Source organism: Cygnus olor, chromosome 1, assembly GCF_009769625.2.
Source record: "Cygnus olor isolate bCygOlo1 chromosome 1, bCygOlo1.pri.v2, whole genome shotgun sequence".
NCBI classification, from domain to species: domain Eukaryota; kingdom Metazoa; phylum Chordata; class Aves; order Anseriformes; family Anatidae; genus Cygnus; species Cygnus olor.
In genome coordinates this window covers 77,230,405-77,249,881 of record NC_049169.1, presented here as the reverse complement: position 1 = coordinate 77,249,881, position 19,477 = coordinate 77,230,405, and the positions used below count along the sequence as shown (strand labels likewise).

Here is a 19,477-nt window from a genome sequence, read left to right as displayed (position 1 = left end):
GCTTTTTTAAAATGAGAAAGTTGTGTGTGTGTCAAGGAGAAGCAGTACACGACAGAAAACCACTTAATACTGGAATTAAGATAAAAGCAATTTCCAAAAAAAAATGGTAAGAAAATGTCAGAAGCTTAAAAGTAAACTTGGATCTCTTGCAGGTCAATAAGGCAGAATGAATCTACATAAAAAGAGCATAGAAATATTTACAGAATGCTGGAGTAGATGTGTTCTCAGTCTGATCTAAAATAAGAAAAGTCTTTAAAAATTGAATGTGGCAGAGTTTATTTCAACAGAAAAACTAATAACCCCAAAATGTGCCTTTTTCCTATTTGATTTTCCATTGCTTATACTGAACAAGGCTTTTTAAAGTCTTGGAAAGATTTTTATCTGACACTGGAAGAGGCACGGAATGATCACATCAGTATAATTATAGACTTTATGAGAGCTCTCATAGTCAAGGCTCTAGTTCTAAGTTGTGTAAAACCTTTAGTATTTTAAATTGTTTTAGAAATTATCTTTTTGTTATTATTACCTAGTGCAGTTCGTGTGTGTTCTGGGTGTGTTATTTTATTTTTAATACCATTTAATTAAGGTAACTGCTTTTCAAGTGTTAAGCACACCATAGACTGCTGGATTAGATTAAGAAGTCTGGTTGATGGAATCCTTTTTGAAAATCTCTCCTTAACTGTCAGATACAGATCTCTTGATAACATAATTTTTACATCTTTCTGAGACTTATGACTGGAAGAGCAACATGATTTTTATCTATTACTACTTTTTTTTTCCAGATTGATGATACAGATGCGATGGAAGACGTACATTCTTTACTGACAGATGCTCCACCACCTTCTGGTATAGTTAAAAACATATTTTTCTAATTTATGCTGTAGCCTGTATAACTTCATTTTTATGACGTACTGGGCAAAATAGAACATTCTAAGTTAAACTGAAAATTGTCTTGAAGAGTTCAGTTTGTCTGACATACCTGGGAAGAACAAGTCCCTAAGACTTCTATGGGGATTGATCTGTACTGAAAACAGGTAAACACAGTATTTGTGTGGCATGTTGTGTGTTACTGATTTGTACTGTTGTTGTAAATTTGTAGTTAATTCATATAGGCATGGAGCACAGTATGTTGTTCAAGTATTTTTAGCCGTATAATGTGACATAGTGGTTTTGTATTCCAAGATCATTTTAATTTGAGGTGAGCAATTTGCCCTTCTATAGCAGTCTTGTTTATCTGGTACATATGTATTTTCCTTACTTTGTGATTGTGCTATACTGTCAACTCAAATGTAAGTGATTTTCTATAGAAAGCAATAAGGTAACATAATAGAAACAACAGTAGTTTCTAACTTCAGTGTGTTTATAGATGTATTTCTTTAAGAGTTATTTAAGAATCCAACACAGGAAGAGGTGTACTGTATCACCCAGTGTAAGCTTGCTGACAGGGATTAGTCAAGAATGTGTATTGCATTAAATTAAGAGCAAGTAAACAGACAAAAAATAGTCTGCTAAGAGTTCATAGTTCAGCAGCATCCCAAGAGAAGGATATTTTATGTGTAATTCATAGCTTTTTGTCAAACTCTTCTGTGCATTTGGGTGTTTGCATTTTAAATCCATGTGCTTTCAGTGTTTGTAGAATTTTGCACCAGAACATGCACCCTTATATCCATTTCCTTATGTTTGTTTTGAATCAGCCACCATCTTACTTTTTGTTTGTTTTTCCTCCTTACTGTATTGGGAAAATATGAATCATTGCTTTCTATCAGTCTTCTTTATGCCATCTATGGCTTCATAGATGTCTGTCATATGCCCCTCAGTGGAACTCTTTGATCTGGATAAGAGGCTAACGTAGTTGTTGATCATACAGAAGTTGCATGGTATGTTTGGTCATACTTGTCATCCCTCTTTCTTTTTGAGTTTACCATGCATCTGAGAATATATCTGTTCCATTCCTAATAATTGCTATTAGTACTTACCTTTTAAGTTCTGTTAAGTCTAGAACTATCTTTATCATAGTTCCCTATTATTAGAACCAATTTTTGGTTCATAGTCTCTATTGGCTATAATCTAGCATTGTATTTATGATGTTAAAATTTTCTGCATGCATCAATTTTTTTTATATTGATTTTCATCTATTATCAACTTATTATCTATTGTTACGTCCCACTGCAGTTGATTTTACTACCCTAAAATAAGGCTGTCAGCAGTTGCCTCATTTTTTCCTCTTTTGTAGATAAGTTATGTTGGGAGCATACAATCCTGAGTTAAAAATGTCTCCACTGTGAAAATTGGCCATTTCTTCTGACCCTCAGTTTAGTTTTTTAATCAATTGTATTTTCTTCGTGGTATTCTATTCTACCCTTGAGCATATTGGTTTATTGAAGAGTCCTTGGTGGAGGATCTTACAAAATGTCTTTCGATGCCCGAAGTAGGTTGTGTCAGCCTTTTGTTTACATGTTTGTCGATTCCTGCAGAGAACTCTGTTGGATGTGTAAGACATCAGTTTATTTACAAAAGTAATATTGGCTTCTCTTCAGTGTTCTGTTTTTCTATGTGCCCATGAACTTCATTTTCTAGAATATCTTTGACAGACCAGTAATATCAATATCTGTACTAAGCAAATTAGTAGCTCCCAGTTACTTCAAGGCATCTCACTACCATAAAATGAAAGGATCCTTTCATCTGGTAGCAAGGTAATTTTAAGTGAGAGTTTAATTGCAGTTAGTCAGCTATTTCATCTTTTCCCTTTCCAGTTGTTTATATGATTCCTTACTTGTTATTTTGCCCATTTGTCCAATAAATTCTTCAGAAACTTTCATTTAAGACAAGTTCTTAGATGAAAACTAAACAAGGGTTTTCTACCGGCATGGAAACCTTTACCGCCATGGTGAACATTGATGCAAAAAATCCATGTTTTTCTGCTGTTGTTAACTTCTCTGAATATTCTTTCTGTCTTAACTTGATTCTTCAACAAGATTTCTGCTTTTGATATTCTGAAAGAAAACTCACTTATATTTATACCCTTTGCAAGCTGGTTCACAATTTCTTTTCTAGCTAATTTCGTGCGTTGACACAGAGCCCACCAGATTTTTCTCTTTTGAACACATTAGGTGTATATTCAGATTTTCAAGGTTGCTTATTTGCTTTTGATAACTTCTCTTACTGTGCTGTTTAGTTGTTATCCTTTTTTTCAGTCTTTTCAAGTCTGTCTTAGTAAGTGCTAGGAGTTTGTACTCCAGTCTTCAGGCAGTATCTTCAAAGCATCTCTATGCTGTCTGTCAAGGGTTAGCTTTTAGCTTCTCCAACAAGCACCTTTTTAGTAAGCTTCGTCATTTGTACTTAGTTTATTCAAACTAAATAGTGGATTTTGGTGTTGGTCCTTCCTATGAGAATGCTTAAGTGTATTCTTCATCAGAGCAAAAATACTTTGTATGCTTCTCCTTCCTCAGGACCAGCTAGCTGGGAGTTTCTTGTTTCACAGGATCTGGGAGAAGTGGCAATGTGAAGCAGTCAGGGAGCATGTCTCACCAGGTCGTCTTAGCATCACGGGACATGAGCTACCCAGTCTCCATGGGGAGTAACTCAGCGTTGCATTTCATACTATTTCGTCTCAATACGATCATACCTCTGGTCTTGCTTTTTGGTATTTCAAGAAATATTCAGAATAAGAATTCTGTAGTCAGAGTATTTGTTTTAGAAGTGGTGAGTTCCATCTCTATTATTAGTTTTTCACTTTAATATAAATAACAGAAGCTATGTGATGTTCTTATATTTATGTTATTATCCAGTATTCAGGAACACTTGAGGGGAATTGCTTGGAAAACTTCAAATGATATTGTATATATTTCTTTCAAAGTATTTTGATATTTCAGGGTACAACATAATTTTCCCAAATATTTTCTTTGCAGGTTTTTACAGTTGCAACACAGAAATTATGCCTGGTATAAATAACTGGACACCAGAAATTCAAGTAAGGTTATTTGAAAGAAAGAAAAAAAGAACTTTTTTCCAAATTGGGTTGAAATATGAAGTAGTAATTTTAGCGATCTCTGAAGTATACTGATTTTGAAAGATAAATTTAAAGGATACTCTTGTGTTAGAAATACAAGTGATATTTTGGTAAGAAAAGTAGGATATGAGAGTATATTTTGTTGTGCTTTTTAAAATGCCGTCATCTAACAGTTTATTAAAATAACGTGTGTTAGAAAGTAGCTGCAGTGAAATACGGAATTTTAAGTTTTCAGGCATTCTTAATAGTTTGTTTAGATTTTACAGACTCTTAAACAGGTGTTGAAAGTGTTATGTGAGATTCTGAATTTGATAACATTAATAGGTTAAGATAAGTAAGAATTTGTAAACCCAATTGGGAGGTAGGAGAAAATTCTGTTAATAATGAAGTTTAAACAGTTTAATGAGGGGTGTACGACACAGTTCAGTCCCGTGTAAAACAGATGTAAATTGGTACAGAGTAAGACTGTGCTTTGCAGAGGTACAGGTTGAATCTGAAAACGATGGCTGTTAGCAACATGCTTTCAGGTTGATGGGATTGCCAGTGTATCTGACAGTCCATTATTGTACGTGATTTACATAAATTTTATTTCTGCTGTTGAAAATCATGGAGGTGGTAGCATGACTGCTTTATGAAGCAAGTGAAAATGACATACAGTATTTCATATGACACAATATTTCATATCTTGCTTAATCACTTTTTTCATATATTCATAAGCAATGGTTGGTAGAAATTTTGCCTCAAAACTTTGAGCAGCAAGTGTTTTACTTGACTGGCTACAGCTTATTCCCTTTCCTTCGTATTTCTCTCTCTCGTTTTTTCTTAACTATGTTATGAGTAATTTATATTCTTTATGAATTTCTGTTTTTAATATGATAGATAAACGATAGTGCATTTTAAAAAGTGCATTTGTTTCTCATTCAGATGTTCACAGCAGTAAGAGTATCCAGATTAAGCAACATTAATCTAACAAATCAAACACTTAATAAGAACTTCAATGATCTCTGTGAGAATCTGTTAAAGGTAAGAATCTTTGATTTCAAACATTTTAAGTTGTTCATGTGGAAGCAAAGTGAAGCGAGGCTATATTGAAGATAACATTTTTTTTCATAGTTGCTTTCCACATTTAGGCTACACAGTGCCTGTTATTAGTTGGTAAGCTACCCTAAAGATAGATTCAGCCTTCTTAATATATCAAGGATTTCTGAAGTTTTTTGAATCAGAATGAATCTTTTGATTGGTAGTGTACTTTGGAAACAGTGATATAAAGACAGCTATTCTATCCTGACTTCAGACTTTTAATTCTTCAAGAAAAATTAACATGATTAGATGATTTCTGCTATGAATTTTGATCTTTAATTTTTCTGAAGTAAACCATACCTTTTTCTTTTTTTTTTTTTTTTTTTTTTTTTTTTTTTTACCTAAAATAAATAATGTTTTGTCTTTGGCAGAGCTTGTATTTTAAACTGCGATCTATGGTTCCTTGCTGCCTTTGTCATGTAAATTTTACAGTTGCTCTACCAGAGGATGAAATAGTTCAGGTAAGTAAACTGCTTCTTTTGATTTTCAGCATATAGGCGTGCCAGTTTTGGCCTTCAATTAACATGTGCTGCTGAGAGTAAACTGGGCTAGAACTGGATTACTAGTATGTCTGTGGAATTCTGAAGTAAAACTTAGGACTGTAATGTGTTGTGAAGAAAAAGGGGTGACCTATCGGGTCATCAGTTCTGCGAATCATGGGATTGCATGGTGTTTCCTCATCATGGTGTATCTAATGACATCTCTTTAGCTAGATAGGAAACAAAAAGCCTTGATTAGATACCCATTAAAAGGTTTTATCACATACTCTGTAAGAATATGGCATACCAGTTTCTAAGTATTTTTCTTTCAGTTTCAAGATGATGCAATATACTTGATTATTTTAAAACAAAATGTTTTTTTTAAGTATAGCATCATTCTTGTGATCAATTGAGCATCTTTTTCTCTTGCAAATATAGTAATGAGGTTCATTCTTTTTGTCACTTCACTAAGAATGAATGAACAAACATGAATAAAATCATAACCTGTCAGATGTACGTGCTAACAGACCTTAGAATTATCATTTAATAGTGATTTATAAATGTTTATAAAAAGATTATAAACCTGTGAAGGTTTTTATTATATCTACTTAGTTTTTTTTTCCCCTTCGTTGTTTTCCTGTGGCAAAATCTGTGGTTGTGCTTTATTGTTGTGTTGATTTTTCCTGTTTTTTTTTTTTCCCAAAAATCTTTTTGGAGTTTGCATGAGAGATTAAGTTACTAATATATTATTTCTGATTTGCAGATTGCAGTCACAGCTGTTGCAATTACATTTGACAAAAACCAAGCATTACAAGCCAGTAAACCCCCTATAGAAAAATCACAGCAAAGAGGTAAATATTGTGATGCACATAAACATGAAAGAATCTTTTTTCTCACTTTTTAAAATTTTATTTATCCTGATACCTAATTAATCTACATTTTAATTGCAATTACACATACACAGTTTTTACAGGGTAGTTCTATAAAATCATAACACGGGTTTTTAGAGTTCAGGTATGTGACCTCCAGCAGAATGACTTAGTTTTCAGGTAGTAGGTATTTGTTTGCAGCTAATCAACAAACTTACAGTCATACAAAAGAAATGTTTGGTATTTCCTTATTCCGTGTACTATCTTTGAATTCATTAGACAAAAATATTCATGTAACAGATGACAATGTTTTCATTGTATTTTGATTTGTATTTATGATGTAAGTCATTAGAGAATATTTGTGCTTAAAACTAACAAATCCTGTCCTTACTTCAAGAAGACATAAGTTACTCATAATACTTTAAGAAAAAAAACAACACACACCAAAAAACAACACACACACCAAAAAAACTTAAGTAGTTCAGTGATATTGTTTGATATCAGTGAAAGCATGTAGGATTATCGAGGGAGAAGTCTACTGCAATCTGCCTTTGTCTTTCTCATAATGAAGCACCATCATACGCTAGAAATGTATGTATGCAGTCTGAACATAGGAATTTAGACAGGCTTTGAAGATACTCCATTCTGTAGAATGGAACTTAGCAGTAGAACACAGAGCCTTGTGTTTCTAAAATATGAGTTATATATTACCTCCTTCAATAGGAACAGTAAATTGTTTTCCTCTTACATGAAATAAATTATGCTTTTTACTGTAACGTATAGCTAAACATATACTTTTTACTGTAACGTATAGCAGAATCAAGTGTAAGGTACATGAATTGACTTAATATTTTTTTTCCCTGAAAATACTGAATCCTAATAAATACAACACAGGTTCTGTTCAATTTTGCAGCTGGCTTTCCTGTCAAGCATCTGTTCGTACAGAACAGCAACAGAACGCTGTTCATGTGCTGAAAAAATGTGTTCTGGTCAGACCGGACTAAACTGAATCTGTAGTGCTTATTATTACTGGCAAAACATTTTGGAATAATTATCAACTTGATATGTTTTCTTTGAAGCATCAACAGATAATGAAGAACAACTACAATTTCCATTGGAACTTAGCTCTGATCCCCTTGCTTCTCAACCATTCTCACCAGCTAAAGGTTGGTTAAATGGAAGAACGGTGAACTCTTTGCTTTTTACTGATTTTGAGTACTGCTCTTTCACTGTTGCAGTAGCCTTAAAATATCTGTATTTTCACGTTTTAAATATTTTGTATTACATAAGCACAATGGATATGCTCACTCCTAAAGCCAGTTTTTTTGAGAGTCAGATAAGGTGGCTAATTTTTCTGTTTATGTTCCTTTGTAGGTTTCCTGTAGTTCTTCTATCTTTTGTTGTATTCAGTGTATAGGAAATGTAAAACTACTGAATGTTTGGTGTCGTTTCACTTAAAGAATTATAAATTACTTTATAATTAGGCTTGCCTCACACTCCTTTGCTTCTAGGGATGGCCCATATAGATCAACTCCATGAATTTATTGTCAGCTTCAAATAAGTCATATTTTTTGTGGTGGGAAATACTTTATCTAGCAAATGTTGGTGTTTTGGCTGAGCAAAATTGCGTGCAGTTTTTTTGAGGTGAAGTGGCTTAAACTTGTATAATAAACAACTTGTACCATGCAGCACTTCTATTAGCTGTTAAACAGCCTTCATTGAAATCAGCTGTATTTTCTTTCTTGTATGTTATTGGAGGATAATCTGCCCACCAAATAGATAATCTGTCCACCATCCTGCTAGGCATAGGAAGTTTAGTATGTGTGAATTTTGTAAATGTTTTTGCTAAAATGTTACAGCTCCTCTTTTTCTGTTATACAAGTTCTGTAAAAGAGGATGTCTACCATGTTTGTATTTTCAGAGGTCAGTTTAATTTCAGCAATGATATTCTCATTGTGTTGTATTTTTTTATTTTAATACATTTTTGTTTGCTTAACTTCTAATTGTTTATGCTATGATAATATCAACCTTTCATCCTCAAAAAGAGGAGCTACCCAGAAATTACTGACCAGGATAAACTTTTGAATACCAGATTGTTTCTGTAGTAGAGGTGTTTCAAAACTTACACTTTCACTGAGGCTGTGTGTTAAATACTATGGCAAATTCTATTGATTAGTCCCATGTGTAACAGTCTCTGGTTTTTTGTTTTCCTCAAAGTCTACTGGTTATGGTTGAGGAAAATAGTGGAGCATTTTTATCACTTACATAGCAGCAAAAGTTATTGCGTGAAGGTGATGCGATTTTGTCATTTAGCTTGCTTTTAGTTTTGTGTAAAACAATCAGTGCATTTCTTTAAATTCTTGAAAGTAAGATGTGCTTTATAGGCATCAGTTATCTTATTAGCATTTTGATTTAAAATGTCATTCTTGCCTGTGCAATATAAGTGAGCAGTAATGTCTATTTATTGTCCCTAGACTGTGCTAGTTGTAAAATAGGCACTGACCAGTAGAGGGCAGCCTGCTCATGTGTATAACTCTTTTGGGCGGTCTTTACAATCGATGCTGTACTACAATTCACTTCGGAGGCTTTCAACTAGATAATTATTTAATTTGTCATTTCTTCACAAGTAGGCATTGAGGCTTCCCTGTAGTTATACTTACTTAGCAGTTTATTTAATATACTGATGACTTTTTTTTCTTATTTTTCTGTAAGATTGTTATTTTTTAAAGTATTTTTATATAGCCTTATTATATAATGACCTTTAGTAAATAAAAAGTTACCACCCTTGAAATAAACAAAATTTGGTAGGTTGGTTTTCACTTAGTGGCTTTTAATTTGTACATTAATCCATCTTAAAATAATTCACTAAGGAGAGATTAAAGAAAAAACGGGAAGGGGAAAGTCATGGTTTCATCTGAAAATTTTTCTTCTACTCTCAAAACATAAGATTCTCAAAACTGATAGCTTACAAGAGGATTGTTTGTTTGAGTTCTTCGGTTTTTCCACTTCCATTTTTGCATTTGGCAGAACTTCTGTATCTGTTTTCCATATTAGTCAGTTGCTTATCTTGTTCTATGCTGCTGGTGTGCTGTGTGGAGAACCTCAAGTACTCTTTAGAGTACTGTTATTACATGAGCTGAGCTGAAAGTGAGTTAGGAGCCTGGAGAATGAGCCTTTTCTTAGGGAGTCTTGCTCACATCTAGTGGTGTTAGGAGTTGTGTAGTCCTTCTTTTCTCACCCCCAGCAGTGGAATGTGGGGATTTTTGGGGGGTGATAGGGTAGGAGTCTGACGAAGGACTTGAGGAATCTACTTTTCTGTTCTCACATGCCTGTATATTGTCAGGGCCCTGAGGATGACTGTAAAGTTTAAAGGAGTTTAACACTTACTAGGACACTACTGTAATCTGTTAGAAGTAAAGAAATGCCATTTTCCATACAGGTGTCGAATCCCTGGCCAACAAGCAGGCACATAAAAAGAGTGATGAGAAATTTTGCTTTATTTTCTGGTTCCAGGTATTATTCCGTGATGCAAAACGGCTTTTCAAAAAACATCCCAAGGACCAGAAAACATAAAAATAGATTACATATGTACACTGTAATACTCAAACAGGACTTAAATATTGTACCAAGTTATATGTAACTAAATACTTCTACTGTGACCTAGTTTATTAAAACAATGTTACTGTGCACTGTAGTATCTAGCATATTAGCATATAATTAGAAAGGTTGCATTGTTTGCAGTGGAGTTAAGATTGATGCTTTCACTGGACTGGATGTCATTCGTTATTACCGTGAAAATTGTTACTTGTCAATAACAAGTATGAAGTGAAATGCAGCTGAATAATATTTTAGACACGATTAAACTGCAAGTGTGGAGTTAAGTTCTCCAATTTTTAACAATTTTCATAAAAGCTTTGAGATTGAATTTGAGATTTGAATTAATTTGAAATTGAATTTTAATTAATTTTGAATTTTTGAATTTTGAATGTTAATTAATTTTGAATTTTTAATTAATTTTGAAATTGAATTAATTTGAGATTGTATGTTATAGCCTTGGAACAGAGACTAGGCCATTGTGTGTGATTGCTTTTCTAGCGCCAAATCTCATGTGCTGTTTAAGCAATATGATCTTTGAACATACAGAGTTTGACGGTACTCAACAGTAGAATGTTCCAAATGCATCTAATCTATCCATATAGATATCTATAGGAAGGGGCAGAGAAATTCTAACCTGTACTTTGTATATCAGTTTCTGATATGACTGTAAAATTACCAAAAAGTAAAGAGGCAAACTAGGGTCTATTAAGATGGACTGTTTGTAGTTTAGTCCATATCCATGAGGTTTTACTTTTCTTCAAAGATGTTCATAAAATCGTCTGTAATCAGAGAGCTGTGTGTGTGTGCAAGTGAACATAGGAGAAGAAAAGTAAGTTTTGAAAAGCATTGGATGTCTGCCAATATCCTGTTAGGTGTTCTTAATTGATGTCAGGTAGGGTTAGAATGGTGTTAAATGGCTTTTGCTGTGCTTGGATTGATCAGAAAATGTGTGAGACTAGAGACAAGTATAATAAAATAGCTTTCTGTTAAACTTCTGACAGTCCTAATGTCAAAGGTTGAGGCGTGAGTATACATTATTCTTTTAACACATTCTCTGTAAGACACTGCTACCCTGGTTGACATCTGTTCTTCACAGTGAATGGTTTCTTTTAGGGTAACATTTGCAGTATCCTCATTCCTGTATTGTTTATTATGCAGTATAAGTCATAGGGAAAAATCTTAGCTCTTGTTATATTGTTCTTAAACTTACCAGCAACAGGGCATAAATGTTGCTAGTGGTTTAATTGCAATTGGTATTAAAACCAGGCTTTCCTAAGTCTCCTGAGGACTTAAAGATTTAATATTTCACTATGAATGGGATTCATGTGAGCAAAAGTGCTTATATTTACTTCTGATCTTACCTAGATGACTATTACAGTTGATGGAGATAAGTAGGCACTACTGGGACACAGCATAGCTTATCCTAAAATAAAGGTTAATTTTAGGATCAAATGCATCGTGCCCTAAAAATGTCTGCCCCTTCTTATAAAGGGAGCAAGAATGATTAGGTATCTTAAGTTGGAGGGAAGAATCCATCATCCCTTTCATAGAGACTCAGCATGCTTGCCATCTCTTCAACACGCAAGCAGGAAAAGTTGTGTGCCACTCACCAGTTCTTGTGTTATGACACATCACTGTAAGTAGGACCTCGTCTGCTCACTGCTTATCAGAGATGTTGCTATGGTAGATTGCCTAAGTTATGACCGTTTTGGAAGTCTAATCTGTTATTGTGATAAAAGATGCAAAAGTAATAACTGTAAGGTTAAATAGCAACTCCTGGCATAATATAGACTAAATTTATTTTTGCATTCAGATAGCATTTTAAGAGTTACTAAAAGTTGAAAGACCAGTTAAAAGTCATACTGACACCCGGTTTCTGTAGTGACAGACTGTAGCAATAGACCATAAATTCATCTACCAGAACAATGAGAATGCTGTGAGGGGTGATGAGAGCAAATGTGCTGGAAGTGATGGGTGTATTTACTTGTTTGTGTGTTATTGATTAAAGAACTGGTAAGTGTGCCAAGAAAAGTGTAAACGGGATGAAAGGTACTTCTTACAGGACAAAATAATGATCAGAATAGGCATCTATGATTTTAAGCTTGCTGTTTCTTGCTGTTACTTGTTGAGCTTATTTATTGCCTTGTGTTCAAAGAAAAATCATAATTAATCTCAGTTTTTCCTTTTTTACTGAAAATCTTTGCTGTTGCTAAGGGATGGGAGGTGAAAAAAGTTGGGGATTCCTTTATTTCAAATAAACATTGAAGTTTGACTTCTGTAACATAAACTCTAACGTAAACTCTTCTGTTTACATTAAGCTAAGCATTAAATGTCTGTACGTAGTATCTATTTGCTTTCAGAACTGTTTAACGAATTATCTTTTTGCAAGACAGATTTAGTAAACTATACTAATTTATAATTAATTTGTGTTATCAAGGTACATTACATAGCACAGTATATATAGAAGGTTTTTCTGATATTTTACTCTAAAACTTTTTTATAAAAAGAAAGCTGTTAGTCACATCCTACATGACTTGCAGTTATCAGTGCTCATATATTATCTGAGTGAAATTCATTTTATTTTATTAGAAGTCCTGGAGGGTGCAAGTTCCCACACAGGTATTCCTGCTGCTCAGAGAGGTGAGTTTACTTAATTAGCCATATGCCAGAACAGAATAAGCATTCTTAGGACATTGGTATACTCTTTTTGGATGTGTCTTAATCCAGGAAGTGTTTACTAGTTAACTGAGAATGCATGCTCTGGTGTGGCTTAATAATATAATATTTTGATGTTTTATAATTACAGAAGTCAGATTTTTTAATAGTAGGTGTGTCTCTGCCAAATATATTGAGATCACTTTATCTGCCAGAAAATTAGTTTCCTGAGAGAGAGCTTTTTTTTGCTTTTAATGTTGTCTTAATTTAAAGTTAGCATGTGTTCCTTCCATTTCTTCAGGATAATGAAGAAATGGTGTTTGCAAAACTTTTGTTTTTGAAGAAATGCAAACACCACTGCAACTAATATCAAAAAGTAATAACAGAAACAACTCTAGTCCTTGTTGTAATGATAATGTTGGGTGGGGAAGGAGGATAGCATTTTGTTAAGGAAAATTCATTTGTGTTTAAAACAGAGGTGCTGTTTCAGCTTGTGACTCTTATTATCATCACCAGTGTTTTTTTCAGTCTCTGAGTTAGATAGTGGTAGTTAGGAAGTTTCAGTCACGATCTGCAGCTCTTCAGGAGGAAAAGAATAGCAATGAAAATTAAAGAAGGCTTAGATAAGCTTAAAGAAATAAAAGCTTAATACCTAACGTGGGATTTAAAAATAAAATAAAATCTAGCATAAGGCATTAATAACTGTATTTGCATGTTTTTTCAGTGATGAAGTCCCAGTCAGGCAGTTGGTTCACAACTGTGACCTCACCAGAAATCGGTACACTGGTTTGGACAAGTCCAGACCTATACTGTAACTTTTCCTTTAAACAGACCTGGAAAGGGATGTTCATTCTCTCTCAGACAGATAATTGCTTCCTCAGAAGGAGCATTGAGATGAGCAAGAGACATCATCCATATTTTTTTCTTTGTTTTTTCTTTTGTTTTTCTGTCTGTGTTTTCAGCAACGTCAATTGATTACAGTTCCTTTGCAGACAGATGCAACAGCTGGATAGAGCTCATTAAACTGAAAGCTCAGACCATAAGGCGCGGATCAATTAAGACAAGTAGGCGGCTGTTTCTACCACGTTATGATAATCTGAGACATATCTCTGATTTCCCAGTGGTGAATAGTGGAGTTTCTTGCCCAGCAGTAGTATTTCAGATCACATATAGAATGAATACCTGAGTGTGAAAACTGACGACATTGTTAATGTCTGTGTAAGCTAACACAGGGTTTATGAACCAGTATCATAAAGAGCAAAATACAGTATTTCTGTTCACTTAGTAAAAATTAGTTATCAATAAATGTGTACGGCTACTAATTATATAACATACACTGCATGGATGTAGGTGTATGTATGATCTTGGAAAATTTTTGGTGAGAAACAGGAAGCAATCACCAAGGTGACAGTCAAGGCAATGGTCACTAAATTAGCAAGTGGTGAGTTATTTTTCAGCAGTTCTTTGGCCACAGGTCTGACTATCTTGCTTAAATTATTAGAGATTAATATCTGTTTTAATGGAAAATGCTGCACTGGGGAAACACAACAACTTTCACACTTCCTATAATAATTTGTTCCTCCAGCAGAATATGTGTTTCAAAATGTTGGCACTTTTTTCTTTACCTTCACTTTATAACTGATTGTTGTATGTGCAGCTACTCGCCTCAGTGTTTTCTTTTGCAGGAATGCCACTCTTCCAAATAAATTCCATTTCAGCTTTTTGTCTCCTTTTGCATGCATTGCATGATAATTTCCTTTCTCACATGATATGGCTGAGCATCGCAGGCAGCTGAATGTTGTCACCAAGCTATTTGGAAACCATAAAGAAGAGTTGTTGTGTGTTAAGAAACAGTGATTGATTTTTCTTGATAGTTACTTTCTCTTTCTTTTTCATCTTTTTAGCTGCTTCACTTGAGAAAGCGAGTCCATTGGCTGAGGGATACTTACGGCATCGTTCTTTCCCATCATGCGCTAATTCTACCGTCTCAGTTGTTAAGATGACACCTCTTTCTTTTATACCTGGAGCAAAAATAACCAAATATCTTGGGATAATCAACATGTTTTTTATACGAGAAACTACTTCTTTACGTGAGGTGAGCTGTGTATCAGGGATTTGCACTTTGTTTAGTATAATAATCAAGGCTAAGTGTATAATGCCTGCAGAGGTTTGAGTTGAGGTATGGCATAGAGAATTGAGTTTTTTGTCACTTGAGGCTAGGTGTTGAATGGGGATTAAGTTGTATCATGTTGCTCTTGTCATAATAGAGCATTTTAATATTTGGCATTGTTAAGAAAGGGCTGCTTACCCTAGGGCCATTGTTGATGGCTGATTTGGGTATAATATTAAACCAGTAAGTTCTTAAACAGAACTATGTGGAAAAAATGGGTCTGACTGGCAGTGGGAGTTGGACTCCTTTGTACCCAAAACAGATTGATTTAAATGCTTAAAAAAAACAACAAACAAAAACATTCTCATTTAGCAAGTTCAGTGATGAACTTTCGTAGTGTATTCGGATTTTAGAGGTCTTTGGTTAATAAAGATTTCCTATACAGTATATAACATTTACACTGACTTTTAGTGTTGCATTCTCAGTAACATACGTCTGTATCATAAACATCCAAAAAGCATGCTATTGAGTATATCACCACACAGCTTAGAAGGTATAGTTCATGATATTGAAACAATGAAGTCCAGTCCAGATCTAGACTCCTCTGAGAAAAATCTCAAGACATATTCTTTATCATCGTCATGTTCTTTTTGGGAAGCCGCTCCATCCTTCTGCCACAATTTCTAGACGCAGAAATAGAATGAACCTATCTGGTTTACCACTACTGAAGAGTATGCTGTTTCCCAATAATTACACGTTTAGAAAATTACATAGCAGATGTTAATAAAAGTGATAAGTCTTTATAAAAATTTGTCAAAAGCTCTATATAGAAACTTTGAATGCCTTGTTTGGATCTTGCAAGTAATGGCCCCTTTTAATTTGAGAAATCTATGTGAAAAGGACAACATTTTCAAAAGGATATAGTAAGGTATGACGAGGACATTGAGTTCATGGCATTTTTATTCTAACTGCAGCTTCTGTAGATACAAATTAAATAGCTGATACGCAAGCTTTGGTGACTATAACAAATCTCAGCGGAAGTAAGTTGCTCAAGTATTGAATTCAGCTCCTCTGTGAAGTTGGGAAGCCTGTGTAGTTTGTCAGTGATGCTGACAGTGTGCTTTTTTTCAGCACTGAGAGCAACTAATTAATACCTATTTCAGCTATATAGACTGAGTCACAAACCAGTTTTATTAAAAGTTGTATTGCCCCAAGGTTGTGACAGAGTCAAAAGAAAGGTCGTCATATCCAACTTAAGTGGTATCATCTCAGATTCTACAGAAGCATAATTAGCTACATTTGTGTTTGTATTGCTTTATACTTTGGTTATGGTAGTTGGTGACTGGTAGTTGGTGACAAAAGGTAGTGGCCACTCCTTACTATTCATTTCCTGGAAGTGTAAATGATTCTTAGTCCTCGGTGTAAATTATTCTGTGTCTGCTACACAAAAAAATAAAATGGCAGTACTCTTCCTGATGAAAGAAAAGCTTGTTACTCAAATGTCAATTGAATATTGCATGCTCCTGCAAAGGTGTAGGAATATCTGAAAAGAATGGGGTGTATGTACTACACTTACTACAAAGAATATCAATCACAAATGAATAACCTAGTTGTGATTCTTTTAATCAAGCAGTAAGTTCAATTGATCTATGTTTTATTTGTGATAGATTAAAAAGTGAATGGGTTTCACGTTTTGTACAAAATGCAATTTCAGATTTACTGAAATATTCAGAGGATAAAAACGTAAGGAGAGTATTCATCATCTTACTGCAATACCTGATATAAAATACTTTTTCTTTTTCCTTTTCCCCATTATAGGAGGGTGGTGTCAGTGGCTTTCTCCATGCTTTTATCGCTGAAGTGTTTGCAATGGTGAGAGCACATGTTGCAGCTTTAGGGGGCAATGCAGTTGTCTCATACATAATGAAGCAGTGTGTTTTCATGGAGAATCCGAACAAAAATCAGGTAAATTATTGAATGAAACCGCAGTGCTCGTATTAGTAAGACAGAAATATTTTTAATAAATTAAGATCCCTGTAGAGCCATGTCTGCATAGCACTTCGGGATCTCTCATCATAATGTTGCTTTAAAGAAACCAAGAGCATTCTGAACACCCAAGTTAACATGAAATTGCAGATATGCTTCATAAATACCCAAATGGTATTGATGTTAAATACATAAAATACTAGGTTTGCTAGGATGAAGTAAATGGCAGGAACCACAGAACACAGTAGTGCTAAACTTAGCTGTTCTGATGCTGCGGTGTTAGTGTTTACATTATTTTCACATGGAATTGGTCCGTTTTGGACATAAAGGGATAAAGCTTTATTAGAAGAGAAAACCACTGAATTTGGTTGTCTTGGTGTGTGAAATAAATTCAAAACAATAGTGAAATGAACAGTCACCCAGGTATTCCATTTTTTTTGGTCTTAAGAGAATCTATCTGCATGTTCGATAGCATGAGTGGATATAAAAGGGATATGGCAGAGATTGCCTTACTAATAATAATTTGTCTTTCTAATAATTTGTCCTTCTTTGATCTCTGGCAACTTTTATCATCTGTGTACTTATACGGTGCAGATTAAATAATTATGTATTTTATGTTTGGTAACTGTATGTTGTCTTCTTTTTTTCTTCCTAGGCCCAGTGCTTAATAAATGTAAGTGGAGATGCAGTCGTCTTTGTACGTGAATCTGAGTTAGAAATGCTACCAGTGCAACCTTCTACAGTTGTTTCTCAACCTGCAAGTACTGGAGGAGATGTTACAACGTGAAGACAGAAAAATTGAAACGGTCTCTGTCAAATAGATTGTTCAAAATATGGGAATGTTAGGTTTGCAGCTTCAGAATCAATATCTCCCATCAACATCATTAGCCAAAATCTAAGACAATCACTGTATTTTGTCCTTCAGGTTTATGCAATAGTCAGGACAGCATACTGGCAGGTATGCTCTGATTTTTTTATTAAAATTACAGGACCTTTGAAACCTATACGGAAAGAGAAGCACCCATGGAAAACTATGCATTGAAATAGTAGGCATCACATGAAAATAAACAAAAATCCTGTTGTATTTTTCAGCTGTTCAACAGGACCATGATAAGTTAAAATTCAGACCCATCTCTGAGTTTGCTTATTGTATTAGCTGATTCTCAGCTCAGCTTAAAGAAAAAAAGGAGTGGGGAGCAGGTAACTGAGAGTCATGTATTAGCGACCTTTGCTGGAGAACCCAGAGATACAGGCTAATAAAATGTGAAGCCTAAACTTGTTTTAGATCGTACAGCAAGGAGAGGAAGAAGCAGCACCAAAAAGTTAGTTTGAATTTCTGCACGCTAAAAATATTTTTCAACTGTTTGAGAACTGCCGTTTTTTTTAAAAATTAGTAGTATATGAAATATGTTTTGGGTGTGTGTTTTTTTTTTTTTGGAAAAGCTTTCAGACCATAATGCTGTTCTGATAATCCCTATGAATTAAAAAAATAATAGTAAAATAATGGGTTATGTGCTGTTATAAGATTTCACTTCAATGTTGACAAAAAAAACCAACTTTATATATAAGGTTCTGTGAAAGAATTGTCATGAGGCTGATTACCTTAAGGAATGATTTCTTGCAAGGATGACATTAGCAGTTCTCTGAAAGTGTACAGAGGTATAGTCTGGCCTCGTTTCCATTGGAGATGGGAAATGCCTGGCTAATTAGAGACAGACATATGGTTGTGACGCTAATTTCTGCTAGTTGTTCTTCTCTTCCAGTACAATAACTGGGAAATGAGGGTACTGCAAAGAAAGGAAATTTGTCATTTCTGGTAAATGTCTGAAAGGCAGTGATATTTTAGTATAAAAGATGCAAATCTTTGATCTGAAGATGCATTCTTACTTAAATCTGACTGTCATACATGGAACTTGAACAAACATGTAAACTTGAATGTAAATATTCTGCTTAGTGTTGAAATTAAGCAATGGCATGGTTATTTGTTAAAATATTTCATTGTAAATGAGCATGAAAATCATTCTTTGCACAATAAATTTGTGTAAAAAACATCTTGCCTTTTTATATGTATAATAATTAAATGTGTACACTGAATACGTACTAAAAATGTCACATCCCCTTTCTCCTCAGGGAAACATATATTTTTAAATAGTGTTACAACCTGCTTATTTAAAATTCATTGAGTAATTATATTTAAAGTGTTTGAGTTTGGTGCTTACCAGAACACTTCTCTCATACAGCTAATTGTTTTTCTGAGTTTTGTAGCTGTTACGGCCAAAACTACCATAAGTTATATCATCAGTGAGTAGCTGCAGCTCTCTTGATTATTTTGCAAGGCAAATCTTGTTCCCTTTGAAGCTGGTGGCAGAATAATTTGTGAAGGTCTTGGATCTGGCACAACAAGTTGTTTTCAGCATAAATAATCAGCATTGCAATACTGACTGAAATAGCGTATTAGAGTAGCTTTTTTTTTTATTGAGGGGAGGGATTTGGTAGCTTCTGTGGGAGTATCAATGCCATCTTTTTCATTTCGTAGCTATTTAAAAAAAGTTTACATTTTTCATCTACTGTGTTTCATTAGAGCTAGAGTAAATGCTTTCTCATCTAGAAACTGTAATTCTTTAATTATTATTCCTGAAGTAACAAATATATCTAACTGTTACTAACTGAGATCCAGCTTTTCCTCATTAGT

General features: G+C 34.2%; 1 protein-coding gene across 34 annotated transcripts in view; it reads left to right on the top strand.

Annotated features, from left to right (window-relative positions):
* C2CD5 (C2 calcium dependent domain containing 5) overlaps positions 1-18,350 on the top strand; it is a 67,056-nt gene extending 48,706 nt beyond the window's left edge. For 18 of the 34 annotated variants that reach the window (XM_040545211.1, XM_040545225.1, XM_040545227.1 and 15 more), the window contains 11 exons: positions 783-846; positions 3,909-3,970; positions 4,934-5,032; positions 5,461-5,550; positions 6,332-6,419; positions 7,517-7,603; positions 12,624-12,674; positions 13,652-13,753; positions 14,594-14,784; positions 16,618-16,764; positions 17,441-18,350. In XM_040545211.1, coding sequence (XP_040401145.1) covers positions 783-846; positions 3,909-3,970; positions 4,934-5,032; positions 5,461-5,550; positions 6,332-6,419; positions 7,517-7,603; positions 12,624-12,674; positions 13,652-13,753; positions 14,594-14,784; positions 16,618-16,764; positions 17,441-17,572 — 1,113 coding nt within the window. In that variant the 3' untranslated portion in view covers positions 17,573-18,350. The remainder of the gene's footprint in view (positions 1-782; positions 847-3,908; positions 3,971-4,933; positions 5,033-5,460; positions 5,551-6,331; positions 6,420-7,516; positions 7,604-12,623; positions 12,675-13,651; positions 13,754-14,593; positions 14,785-16,617; positions 16,765-17,440) is intronic. The other 16 variants (XM_040545217.1, XM_040545235.1, XM_040545229.1 and 13 more) reach the window with 2 other exon arrangements.
* The last annotated feature ends 1,127 nt before the right edge of the window (positions 18,351-19,477 follow it).